Source organism: Pseudonaja textilis, chromosome 2 (assembly GCF_049901715.1).
Source record: "Pseudonaja textilis isolate UNSWEBS1 chromosome 2, rPseTex1.2, whole genome shotgun sequence".
Classification (NCBI taxonomy): Eukaryota; Metazoa; Chordata; class Lepidosauria; order Squamata; family Elapidae; genus Pseudonaja; species Pseudonaja textilis.
Window position 1 is genome coordinate 68509885 of NC_141991.1, and position 13409 is coordinate 68523293.

Below are 13409 nucleotides of genomic sequence, written 5' to 3' on the forward strand. Positions count from 1 at the left end.
GGCCATAGAAAACATGGGAAAGGAAGAATAAAACTAGATTTCCACCTTTTTAGAAACAGTTATTTTTAAATGGCCTGGAACGCAGCCAAACTACACAACCCTCTTTCTTTTTTACTCCCTCCTCCTCCCTTCCCAGTTTACATTTGTTGCTGAATGAAATGTGACTACAAGATTATTAGTTTTTTGTGCGCTCAATCTCTTCTTGGAATTTACGAGTACTTTTGTTTGCTGAGAACAATATTTTTACAACAAGATGGATTCAGAAATACATTGTGTCCCATGCTGTTTGTAATTTAGGGTTTGTGCTGTTTTTCAACTTTCACAATCTTTTAAGTACCTCACATATTGTATTACTCAGGGAACTTTTCTTCTAAAGTGACTGATAGAGGGGTGTGTGTGTGTGTGTGTGTGTGTGTGTGTGTGTGTGTGTGTTAATGGATGCTTGTGGCTTTTCTTTCCTGCATGACTTGAAATCTTAAGCATTTAACTTAAAGAAATGGAGGAAACACTTCATCTTCCAGTCTTTCCTCCAGCCCTTCAAACAAGAGCTTGGGGAAAGGTTGTAAAAACAGAACCTTTTGCATTTGATCTACAGGTATTTCTTACATTAGACAAGGGAAGTTGTGTGCTGAAAGCTACAAAATCTCTGAAGCCTGTCTTGAAAACCAGTTCCATATGAATGGGAATCAAAATTGGCATGAGGTTAATATGTGCCTGTAGAAAAAAGGGGATTATAGAACATTAGGATGAAGGGAGGGAGGTGTTTGGATGGCCCAGTTTTAGTGGTGAATAAGTGCAGTTTTAATTGTTATTGTGTAAATCTGATTTATTTTGATATAATCTTGAGGTATGTAATAGTTTCATTTGTAGACTGACAATTATATCAAAATAAAGCAGATTTGGATTATTTAGATTGGCCAACTATAATATAGAAAAATTAATTTTAGCCTTTGACCCTAAACCCTTCAGTATTAACACAAATATATTTTGGAGGATTTTTTTAGGGGTGGGATGTTAAAGCAGTGTCAATCCCAACTGTTATTGTACCTCCAAATTTTATAAGATTACAATATGAACAATGAAAAACTCTGTCTGAAAAATCAGTTCTAGATATTTAAAAAATCAGTTCTAAGTATTAATTCTAGGTATTGAAATTATTCAAATTTAGGTTGATGTCCATCTCATATATAACTGCGAGCAGCTTACAAACAGACAAATACCAATATAGTAAACGAAAATGCAACAGTTTAATAACAAGGAAAAAATGTAGAAAGCATATTATAAATACAAAAATATATAACATTTGCAGTAGAGGTAAAAGCTTTCTATCCATCAAAACTTACAAGATACTGCACCAGTTCTACGACAGTCGTGGTTCTCCATGGCTGTTGGCATAACTGTATTTTTAAGGCCTTGAAAAAGGCCAACAGGGTCAGGGCCAAGCTGACTACTAGATTGATGATGTTTCTTTCAGGTGGATGCCACACCAGAAAAAGCTCTCCTCTTGGACCCTGCTGTTAGGCAACACTTCCTACCTGACAGGACCTATAAGATACCTCTCCTGCTAAAGTTGTTTTAATAAATAATAATAATAAATAATAATAAATTCATTAGTTTTACAAGGTATGGGCAATTTTTTTTAATATATCATACTTCTGAACATTTCCAGCACATCTAGCCAGTATCTTTATTTCCCTGCCAAAAGGAACACTAGTCCTAATTTTCTTAGCTCATTTAAGGTGAGAGATGTAGTCATCAGAGGATAGGTTGAGTATGTATGGTTCAAGTTCAGAAACTGTTGACTGGACTATTAATATAAAGTTGTGGCAGTTCCACAATGATTCTACTTCTTTCCTATTCTGCCAGGAAGTAGACAGTCCTTGGTTAAACGGTCTTATTTTTCTAGAGTAGTGTTTAGGTGTACAACAGGCAATGATTCGTGGCTGTAAAGGCATGCTTGTTTGTAAAGTAGATCCAAAGGATGCTCAATTAAATTCATTACTGACCAACAATTATTTTACTTTCTTCAAAAAGGGAATCCAGCCAGCAGTTTAACTAAGCATTTAATCTCCAGGAACCCCCTTATATCATTTATCATCATATATTGTTTACTCTTTAGATTCAGATTCTAGAGTTGCTACTGGTGCATCAGTTGTAACTGATAAACTTTTGCTACTGGAAGTAGAAAGCAGCTAGCAATAGTAGGCCTGACTGTAGAAAAATACCTTTCTGTAAACCTGCCTCTTCAAGAAAGCATTATTGTGCTCCACATAGACACTTTTTAAAAATAATTTCCTCTACTTTGACTGAGTTCAACTTTGGTTGTCTCTTATTAACAAATGCCTGTAAGAACTTGAAGTAGCAGAATTTAGCTTCACCAATTTCCCAAAACAATTTAACAGAAATTGGGCAATGGTTTGTGAAAGCAAGCATATCAGTAATGTATGTATTCAGTCAAGTCTGTAAAATCAGTTTAGCTCAAGGCAATCTTTGACCCAGTATCTAATCTGATTGAAAGAGCGCTATTTTCTGCTGCCTAAATGATAGGAGGAGGAATGGGAGATCGGGAGCTGGCCTGTGGTTATCAACACACATACAAAAATTTTGTTTTCTTTAAAAGTGTAACTTCACTTTTTTAAAAAAACAGATTAATAGTCCCTACATTCAGATGCAGTCACTTGAAAAAATAGGCAAGGACTAAGGAGAATATATGTGATTGTCCATACCTATCCATATATATCCATAAATATAATCTCTGCCTAAAGTATGATGCAAACTTTGTATTATACATTCGTTATTTCATTTACCAAGAAATGAGTAGGAATATTTTACGTTGGATGGCAGTAGCCAGGAAATTATCTGGTTTGTTTTATCACAAGATAACTCTTTAGAAAATCTTATCTTTCCATCACAGGAGTTTCTTATTCTTAGAATTAGGACATTGAGTACATGACTGTTTGAATGTAAATTAAAAAAATATTCCCAATATTAGGATGATTTAAGAGCACATATCAGAGAATTTCAATAAGGATATAAATATACCTGTTCCTAGTCCTACCGAGCAGCAATTTTATGTCATATTTCAAATCTACCGGCTGCAATGTGAGCCTTATTTTGAAATTCTTGTGAAACACTTGTGAGTCAACCATATTGTTTGCTTTCCCATCTATTTAACTGTTATATCCTATAGAGATTAATCTGTTTTCCTATGCATATTTGAAAGAAAAAACTTAAAGTATGTTAATTAGACAAATTTTCCCTATCGGGATCTGTGGAGAAATAGAAAGAAAAAGCCATTTTTATGTGACCTTTCATATAGTTGATACAAAAATTCTTAGAGACAAGATGTTGAGTACAAAGATGATTAACAGTTCTTCTGTAAAGGAGTGGTTCTTTGGATTTTGCCATACTGTTCAACCTTGCTCAGACTATATTCATGCTATTACAATGCTCTACTCTTTTTTTCCCCCCTTCTGTAATTGGACAGGAATCTGCTAAGAAGAGACACAAATCTTCTTTTTCACAATGCAGTGGTTTTAAAAGAACACACTTCTCACCTGATTCCACTCAAGATAGGGGATAGTTTTATGGGGGTTGTGATAGAAAGCAAGTAGCTGTGCCTGGAGCTGCTACTGCCTTCTTCAAGCAGCTCAGTTTCTCTTAATTGTAACCAAAAGCCATTTTTAACTGGACTGTTTCCAAATCTCATGTAACCCCTTATCTCTGATCTATATTCCGGAAGGTTAATGGGATAGTAAAACCTTCTTAAAGATAGATAAATGTGTTCCAGTTTCCTCAGGGTAGTTTTCTACTAAAGACGTTTACTTTCTCACCCTGCCGAGGTTAAGCTCCCCACTAGTGTCATGATTAAGTTTTCATGTGTTTCTCTGCTTTGATGCTAATCTTTGTGCTTGCATTTAATTCTGTTCTGTACAGCACCAATGTGGTTATGAATTATTCTGAAATTGAGTCTAAGGTTCGAGAAGCAACCAATGATGATCCATGGGGACCTTCAGGACAGCTCATGGGAGAGATTGCCAAGTAAGTAATAAGAAGATAAGAAGAACTTTATTGTCATTGTACAACGAAACTGTGGATGCACCCCAGCAACTGTTCGCAATACAATAAAACCAGAGCACTTAAAGATGAAGATAAGAAAAATAGAGTAAATGATTCAGCTCCGTTGAAAGATACATCTTTAAGTATATATGCCACTGCTGCTTCATCGCTCCTGAAGGATATAAATAAATTAGGGAGAGAAGTGTATTAATTATGGAAAAGAATGATCACAACCAACTACTATTAAATACAGGTTGTCCTCGTTTAGTGACCATTTGCAGTTACAGTGGTGATGAAAAAGTAATTTAAGCCCTTCGCAGGACTGTAAAGCCAGTGAAGATTATAAGCATGGTCCTCTTTCACTTAGTGACCATTTTGTTTAAATGGCTAGTCCCAATTGTGGTAACTAAACGAGAACTACCTGTGTTCCTTTGATTAAGTAGCACGTAATATTTCTTTTGGACAAGGATCTTGTAATGCATTTTTCAAATATAAATATTGAGGCTCCTTCACAACCATATTTTCCCACAAAGAACACATGAATGTCATGTTGGACTAAAATAATAAAGGTTCGTTTATTTTTATTTTTTCATTATTGCCAATGGAAAGACATTGGCATTGCTAAGTCTGTATATGAAATACTTCTGTATAAATGGTCCACAGCTCTTAATTGCTGATGGGAGGCTTAACTCAGAGCAAGTCTGCCACCTGCTGTCTGATGTAAGTTCTGACATAAAGTAATACCATTGATAATTCTCTTTCTCCTTCCTTGTTCTTCCTCATTTTCATCTTTTTCTTTTCTAGGGCTACTTTTATGTATGAACAGTTTCCAGAGCTTATGAACATGCTTTGGACACGAATGTTAAAAGACAATAAAAAGAACTGGAGGAGAGTTTATAAGGTATGTATAGTAGTGACTTTTTGCATTCATTTATTAAAATTTTAGTGTAAACTTAGATTACTGAAAAACACATCTGAATGTTTTAATTTTACCACAGTGTCCTCTGGCAATTAACTCAGTTTTGTGCGTTCATTAACATAATATCCATGCTAAACTTCACAGGTTTCTAGATCCTCTGTGTGCAATTAGTAGAACTTGATTTTAATCAAGTTAATTCTTTTTCAGTACACATTTTTAAGAAACTGGTCTGCTTTGAAAACCAGGGGATTTGGGGGGAGGGAGCTGTTGTTGTTTTTATAAAAAGGTTTTTAATTGAATTCCTCCTAGCAATTTTGACTTTTATTGCTTAATAAAAACCAAATAAGGGATTCTCTGTAACTTGATCTTCTAAATCCCTCCTAGCAGTCCACTATTGAGAGACCCAATTTTAAATATTTGTTCAGAATGTTCGTTTTAAAAAATCAATTTGAAGTTGTTAAAGGAATGTTCAACATTTATTTCTGATACTTCTTATATATTCTGTTTTCTCCCTTTCAATGCACAGGCATTTATTACATTTTATATATTCTTTAATCTTACTGGGCATAGAACCAGTTGGTTATCTTTTGTTTTACTCCCATTATTGGTTCAATTCAGTTTTATTTCTTCTACACTTGCTCTTCCACTATACTTTCAGTAAAATTCAAGTATGCGTAATGCCATATTTTCATAGTATCTTGCTGCACTAAAAGGCTTTAAATTTAAAATCTATACAGTCTACACAATTCTGAAGCTGTTAACTTTTTAAAAATAGGAACTTTATGCCTGTTTGTATTGTGATTATTGGCTTTAAATATACATGCATACTACATATGTACGTACGTACATAAATTTTAATGCTATTATGCATTTTGTTCAATATTAAGACTACACAGAATGATCTATTTACTTTCAGTTACAATTTATAGACATTTTCTGCTGACAGTGAATGACTTCTATGCATGTGGGAGGGGTTTCATTTTGTTTCCTTGGCTTTAGTTTTTCAAGAAGAGGCAAATTCTGGAAGCTGCAGGAAGTTTAGAGAATTAACATACTTTAAAAACTTATTTTTGTTTTGAAGTTTGCTTATATTTATCTGAAAATACTGAATTTTATACATCAACACATTTCCTGCAGAAAGCAGCATAGAAAAATTGCTGTAAAATTGCTTTTAAATGGAAAAACACTGGGGAATAAAGTAATTGCAAAAAAGAGACACAAAAGAAAATTGTTTCAGTCTTTAAAGTTCAGAACGTTTTTCCCCAAATTGCCTTAACTGCAATTTTTCTCCTAGGGAAAAAAAAATCATTCTTCAGGCAAATATCGTATGAATTAATGTTCTCCATTTATTCTTTTGTCTTAGTGCAAAACACAGATTTACATCTACGGAGTATTGCTAGTAGTTCTGTAACATTTTTAAGTTGGCTCATTTTTACCAGAATGAATCCTACTTTTCTTTCTAATTTATTGCACGTTTAAGCTTTGCTTTTCATTGCAGTTTAAAATACTGATGGCATTTTTCATGCAGTCATAAGGTGCTTTGTATTTTTATAGTCTCTGCTGCTGCTATCTTACCTCATAAGGAATGGATCAGAGCGTGTTGTTACAAGTGCCAGAGAACACATTTATGATTTGCGATCCCTGGAAAATTACCACTTTGTAGGTGAGCTATAGAAGAATCTTATAAGCAAATTAAAGCAGTTGTTGGAGTTGTCAGTCACCTGAACCAGCTTAGAAGCTTCCCTGCTCTAATTAGAATGTGACTGTTGCCGGTTGTGTGAAGACTGCAGAATCCAAGACGTGGGGCCCTAGAGTATTAATTAGTGAAGACAAGAACTTGCAGAAAAGACCTGCTAATAACAACAGAACCAACACAACATGAGTGTTTGGGTTTATATTAAAATATGCACTAGAGACTTGTTCCCTGTGGTGTATATAAAGGAATAGCTTTAATCATCTGGGAAGAAAGGTTAGAGCTCCAAAACACACACATCTGTTTGAAGGTAGGGATTTTTCCCCTCCTACTAAATAATATTTACAGTGCTCAGACAGCAAGGCCACTGTTTTTTCTGAATAAAAAAGAGGCTTTGAGAGGTGGAGCAAATTTTAGTGTGTAGTGCACTTTAGCTGATAAGATTTTAAAAATACAGATTTGAAGCAAGAGAGAAAGCTAGCAATTAGCATTTTTTTTTCCTTTTCAAATACCCCACCTCTTCCTAAAGACTTGAGAAGCAGAGTTGTTTTCAGTGGGTTAGAACTGACAGGAAATGTGTTTTTAAGCATCATATATTTCACTTTTTTAAAGTGATCTTTTTAGTAGTTCAGTGTAGGTTAGAAAACTGTAGAAACTAAAATTGTGCTCTAATATTGTCACTTTAGGTTAAGATGAAATATTATTTATAAAATTAGTTACAAAGCGTATAACTTATATTCAATAAATAAAATTGCTTTAGAATACATAACCTTAGCAGTTCATGAGTTCATTTTATATAGACATTTTTCAAATGCTTCAGGTTAAATATTGTTCCCAATTTCTTTTTGTTTGCTCCTTTTTTCAGATGAGAATGGCAAGGACCAAGGTATAAATATACGCCAGAAAGTGAAAGAAATGGTAGAATTTGCCCAGGATGATGACAGACTTCGTGAAGAAAGGAAAAAGGCAAAGAAAAACAAAGATAAATATGTTGGGGTTTCTTCAGACAGTGTTGGAGGATTCAGATACAGTAAGTCCATCCTGGAGAGGACAGGTGGTGACTTTAGTGACATACAATAGTATTTAAAAGTTAGTGAATCCTCTTGTATTTTCAGTATTTCTGCATAAATATGATCTGAAACCTGATCTTTCACATATAAGTCCTAAAAGTAGAATTTAATTAAACAAATGAATCAAAAATTTTATACTTGTTCATTGATTTATTGAAGAAATGATCCAAAGCTGCATATTCGTGTGACAAAAAATAACTATGAAATACAGGTGAAACAGACACATAGTGCATGGATACATACACCCTTAAACAAATAGTAATTTGAATGAAGTTAATTTGATATACTGTACTTAAACTATTGTGTCTCGGATGGAACAAGTAATCCTCGGTTAGTGATGGTAATTGGAACTGGGAGCTCATAAAGCGTAACATCACATGTCCATTCCATCTTGCAGTAGCAGTTCCAGTTGCTTTCATTAGGCAAACCCCACAATGGAACATCACATGATCACCATTTGTAACCTCCTGCTAGCTTCCCCATTGACTTTTTTTTGTAGAAGCCAGCAGTGAAGGTTGCAAATGGTGATCATGTGACTGCAGGACTTTCTGACATTGTAATTCAGACCCAGTTGCCAAGTGCCTGAATTGTGGCCACCTGACTGCTGGGATGCTTCAATGGCTGCAACTACCAGGACTAATCCTAAATCTCCTCAGCACCATGTGAGTGGTTACTGAACAGGGATTACCTATCTAGGAAAGGAACTCTCACATTTTTGAAGATTTATTACCTAATATTGAAATAATTATTATTTTTTTCATGATGGCTTGGTTTATGTGAAGAGGAATACAACCATGTAGTTTCTTCCTTGTAAGACTGTGATAGGTCAGGTAATGGTAATGGGTTGCTTTTGTCCTAGCTGATTGGACTGAGTCTGTCCAAAGGCTGATTAGCCTAGCTCCGCCCACTGTGGATGGCTCCTCCAAGTTTTCAACTCAGTCCTCAGCCAGGATGGACGCAATCGATTGCCTCTCCTGTGCTTGTGTGCAAACAAGTATTGATGATTTGAAATAATGGTTTTGATGAATCCACTTGGTGATCTTGAGGGAAATGGAACTATAATTGGCCATATTCTGTGAATTATACTCAGTTCATCTAGAGAGTTACAATAAAGAAAGTTACCCGTAGGCAAAAATTATTGAAGCAACTCCTTCATTGGCCAGTCCTTGTACTGTCATAAAGTGGCTGCCATCAAAGTTGGAGCTAGTAAAAAAAACACAAAGACATGAACACAGTCATTGAAGAGAAAGTAAGCAGATGATATTGCTTTTTAATGCCACATTTAGCTCCTGCTGCAGTTGTCCATACATAAACCATTCCATGTATAGTACAGATGGTTTTGATGGTCCATGATCAAACTAAAATGCACTTGTTTCAGATATTTGTAGAATAAAATGTTATAGAATAAGTAGACGTGTCCAGTAGAGATATCATTGTTCCAAGCAGGAGTGGAAAAGTGAGAAAAAAATGAGGCTGAGAGGCTTCCTTTGGACAGTGGCTGTTGATGCTGCTGAGGAGAAGAGAGGAGAGGGAAAAGAGAAGATTGGAAGACCAGAGGCCAATAAAAAACATCACCCTAGGAGGCTCTTCTGGATTGTCTTGCTTTCTTCAGCCCATAAACTCCTTCAGAAGCCCTCCAAACTTCATTTCGTCCTAAACCTGGAGCAACCAACCGGGGGGCAGGAGGAGGGTTAGTTGGCTGTTTCAGCAATCCGTGAATAATCCAAAACTTTGTCAGAATTTCTAAAATCCAATCGTTTGTTTCAAGGTTGCAGCAGTTTTGTATATGCTCCTATTCTATTCTTTCCTATCCTGTCTTTTTTTCTGGATATGGAAGCATATTTTCTAACAAAGCACTCAGCTACTGTCACTAACAGTTATTTTTTTCCCCAAAAATGTCTGTGAAGGAGACCCAGAGGCAGTCTTGTAACTCAAGATGGTACATGGTGCTTTGCAGAGGGCCAGCTTCTCATGTAAAAAGACTCTAAAAAGAAAGTAAAACACAAATGGAGGCAGGGGACAAGGGATAGGATAGTGGCCATATTGTCTCCATGGATGTTGTGTACCTTGTGATCATGTGGTGCGATATATAAATGAAGCTGTGTGAGCAGAGGAGGGGACTTGGTAATTTCAGATTGGGAAAATTAACCTGCCATGAGCTAATGGAAGTGGGCAGAGAGTAATTTTCAAATGTAAGTAATGTATGAGTTCATATTTTATTACTCTTAGCACACGTGCTATGGTATAACAGGGCTAAGTGCTTGTTCACGGATATAAAACAAAGTGATATTGCACATAATCTAGTATCAGTAGGTATACCTCGGCAATTATAACTGAAATTCTTTGGGCCACTGTTTGATGGATTGTCCCCAAAAGAAATTAAATGAGAAGCTACTCTGCATTATTATGATACAAATGACAGGATTTTAATATGAGAAATAATCTGTATTTGGCCAGTATTTTTTTTTTCAAATTAAAAGAATTTGGCAAACAAAATCACAATTTTGAGAATTTTAAATAAATCTGCAAGGGATTATATTCAGCTTTAAATCTTCCCTCTTGGCTACTAAACTATATGGAAATTAAATCTAACCACTTAAAACTGTATTTAAAAATAACTGAGGAAAACTGGCACCTTCTATTACAATTCACAGCCAGTTGGCTCTCTTGCAAAGCAAATTTTGTTTATGTAGCTATTGGGGGAAAGGGGTGGGGTGAGGGTGGGAGAATGGGGAAATTAAAAACTCCTAACTAGCACATAAGGGGATAATGTGCTGCATCGTCATTAAAGACTTTGAAGAGAATTTAAAATTGTTAACTGAGGCTAGAAATATTGCCGTCTTGCAGGGTTTGGTATGAGACCCCCGTGACAGCCTGGTTAAAAGTGTACTAATAAACATTTATTATATTTGGACTTTATTTGTCATACATGCTTTATATGAGCCTCATTTTGTTGGGCAGAAAGATGCCTTTCTGCTTGCTTTTATGGTGTTTAGCTTAGCATATTTGTCAGCAATAACATCTTTTAACTATATTTTCTGGCAATAGAGCATTATTATGAGCAATAATAATAATATAATAATTATATTATATTATAATAAATAATAATGTGTTAATTCAGCTCTGTAAAAACGCTTAACATTTTTCTGTTGTTATTTTTAACTCAGTTTTAAGTTCCATCATGAGTAAAACTGCTAGATGTAGTAGTATCTTAGGGTTAATCACTTTTTTTCTTTTCTTTCATTATTTGACTGTTTACATTATGTAGGTGAAAGATACGATGCTGAGCCTAAGTCAAAATGGGATGAGGAATGGGATAAAAACAAAGGTGGATTTCCTTTCAGCGATAAATTAGGTGAGCTGAGTGATAAAATTGGGAGCACAATTGATGACACCATCAGCAAATTTCGAAGGAAAGACAGGGAGGATTCTCCAGAGAGATGCAGGTATTTCTGGCATCAGTCTTCTTTTTATGTAGTTCTTGTAATGGTTCTTTTAATGAGCTTTTAAATATTTGTTTACTGAAAAATTACATTTTCTGTGTCGAGCATCTTCTTCAAAGTGGTTCATAATCTAGTGTTTTAACATGAAATATGTTAGTTTTCTTGGCCGCAATATGGAAGCAATTTGTAATTTTCTTTTTCTGGGTTCCAGGTTCACTCCCCCAATTTATCCTACAACCTGAATATTTTCCGGAACTCTGTTCAACTTACACCTATTGGTGCTGAAAGAATTGTGGTTATGACTGATCCTCAGAGTTCTGAGCGTCCCCATACCCCCTCAATCAGGTGGCCACAAACTGGATGCCTCATAATCACATGATCCCTATTTGCAACCTTCCCTGCTGGCTTCCCCAGAAAATCAGTGGGGAATCCAGCAAATATCACAAGCTCTTGGGGTAAATCTTCCTCCCTTGCACACCAGCTCTCAGCTCCTCTGTGCTCCCACCGCATTGATCACACATGCATGTTCTCTGAGCCGCTCCCACCATTTGTATACCCTGTAATTTTCTGGGAGCTTCACTGCATCACGCTCATGTGTCCCGCAACCCTGAAAAAAATGCATACATGCTCTCACTACGCTTCCCTCATACCCCTATCCCCCTCCAATCCTTGCTCCCCTCCCTTGCATCCTCAGGTGCCTGTTTGCACCCTGAACCTAGCATGCGCCAAGTCTGATGATACTGAGAAATGTTGAAGTGCTTCCTTCTGTGGTCTCTGTTATTGCCTTAACTTTACTGTAAAATATATACATGTTCCAGAATATAGGTAATCTTTGTGTGTTCAGTATGTATTACAATGGTCTTTTCCTTTTTCATGAATTCTACAAGTAAGCATATCTTGTGATTTTAGGGCAACTCTTAAGCATAAGTTATCTTTATTGTGGTTAATTTGATCTTCCAAGGCCCTGACAACCTGTCACACTAGATGGAGCAGTTGTACTTCCGTCATTCCTGATTGACACCAGCCAACTTTTAGCCCCAGACTGTGCTTCAGTGTATACTGTTTCAGGCAGTCAGCCTTGCCTCTCTATTAAAAAAAAATACCTTCATAAGACCGGGCACAAAAACAAAACAAAAGCCTGTAGCCTAATATTGCATGAGTTGGTTCTGCTGCTTCTGTCTTCTCGATATGTCCAGATCTGTAATGATTCACCTTACAGCTCAGGATGTGTCAGGGTTTACCCTTATGTGCTCAATTGAAAACTACTTTATAGTAGTCATATGGAAGGTGAGATGATACCAAAATATATCCGTACAACTGCTTCCTCAGTTTGCATAGGACTTGATCTGGCTACACCACAAATCAACATGTAAAGAATGATGAACAGACATGGTTTAAGTGCATTGGACTTCTGTAAGTTAGCCCATTTGATTTGAAAATTGCTTTCTGTGATGCACCAGTTCACCCAGTTGAAGGTTACAAGGTATCAAATAGCCCTAAAAAGTTTTTGGTAGTTTTATAGATACAAAGTTCTTTCCTGGAACAAAGTAAAATCTGTTTTGTTTTAGTATTGCTTTTGCTATTCTTTAGTATTATATATTATATATATATAATTAGTATTATATTATCTATGAATATATAATATGTAATATTTTTAAAAATATGTTATACTATATGAGTATTCTTAGCATTTCTAAACATTGGCAAGCACAAACAGATTCAAATGTAAGGTTCACTGATTCGTCGATAGACTGCAGTCTCGCTTCTATTAAAGCCTGCTCCAAATTTGACTACTCTCTAACTTTGCCTAATATTTGTGATAATATTTACTAATATTAAACTTTTTCCTAAAATAGTTTTTGGTGAAATTTGTAATATTTTCTACTACTAAGCTGTAGCATATATTTTTAAAATAACACTTGTCCCAAAATGTATTCCAGGTAGTACATATTATAATGAAAAAAACTTAATTCATGTGGTGTATGCAGAACTTTACTCTTTTTACTTCAACAAAAAGAATTTGTGTGCTTTAGTGGCTTGCTATATTCTAACCATAGCATTTATAAAATTGAGTTGTCCAGCATTTCTTCTAGTGTCTTTCAGATTTTGTCTTAATCCTGTTTAGCTCCAATGATTAAAGTTTATGGAAATTATATCATTACAGGGCCTATCCTGTAACTTGCCCTAAATCTGGAATGTTCCTTGCCTGGCAGTTGGGTTTTGGG

The 13409-nt window shown here is 35.5% G+C and overlaps 1 protein-coding gene across 1 annotated transcript in view; it reads left to right on the forward strand.

The window, feature by feature from the left end:
* Positions 1-13409, forward strand: part of CLINT1 (clathrin interactor 1) — an 84351-nt gene that overhangs the window by 43887 nt on the left and 27055 nt on the right. The window contains exons 2-6 of the mRNA XM_026696679.2: positions 3937-4041; positions 4864-4960; positions 6533-6641; positions 7537-7701; positions 11010-11187. Of these exons, the coding sequence (XP_026552464.1) occupies positions 3937-4041; positions 4864-4960; positions 6533-6641; positions 7537-7701; positions 11010-11187 (654 nt within the window). The remainder of the gene's footprint in view (positions 1-3936; positions 4042-4863; positions 4961-6532; positions 6642-7536; positions 7702-11009; positions 11188-13409) is intronic.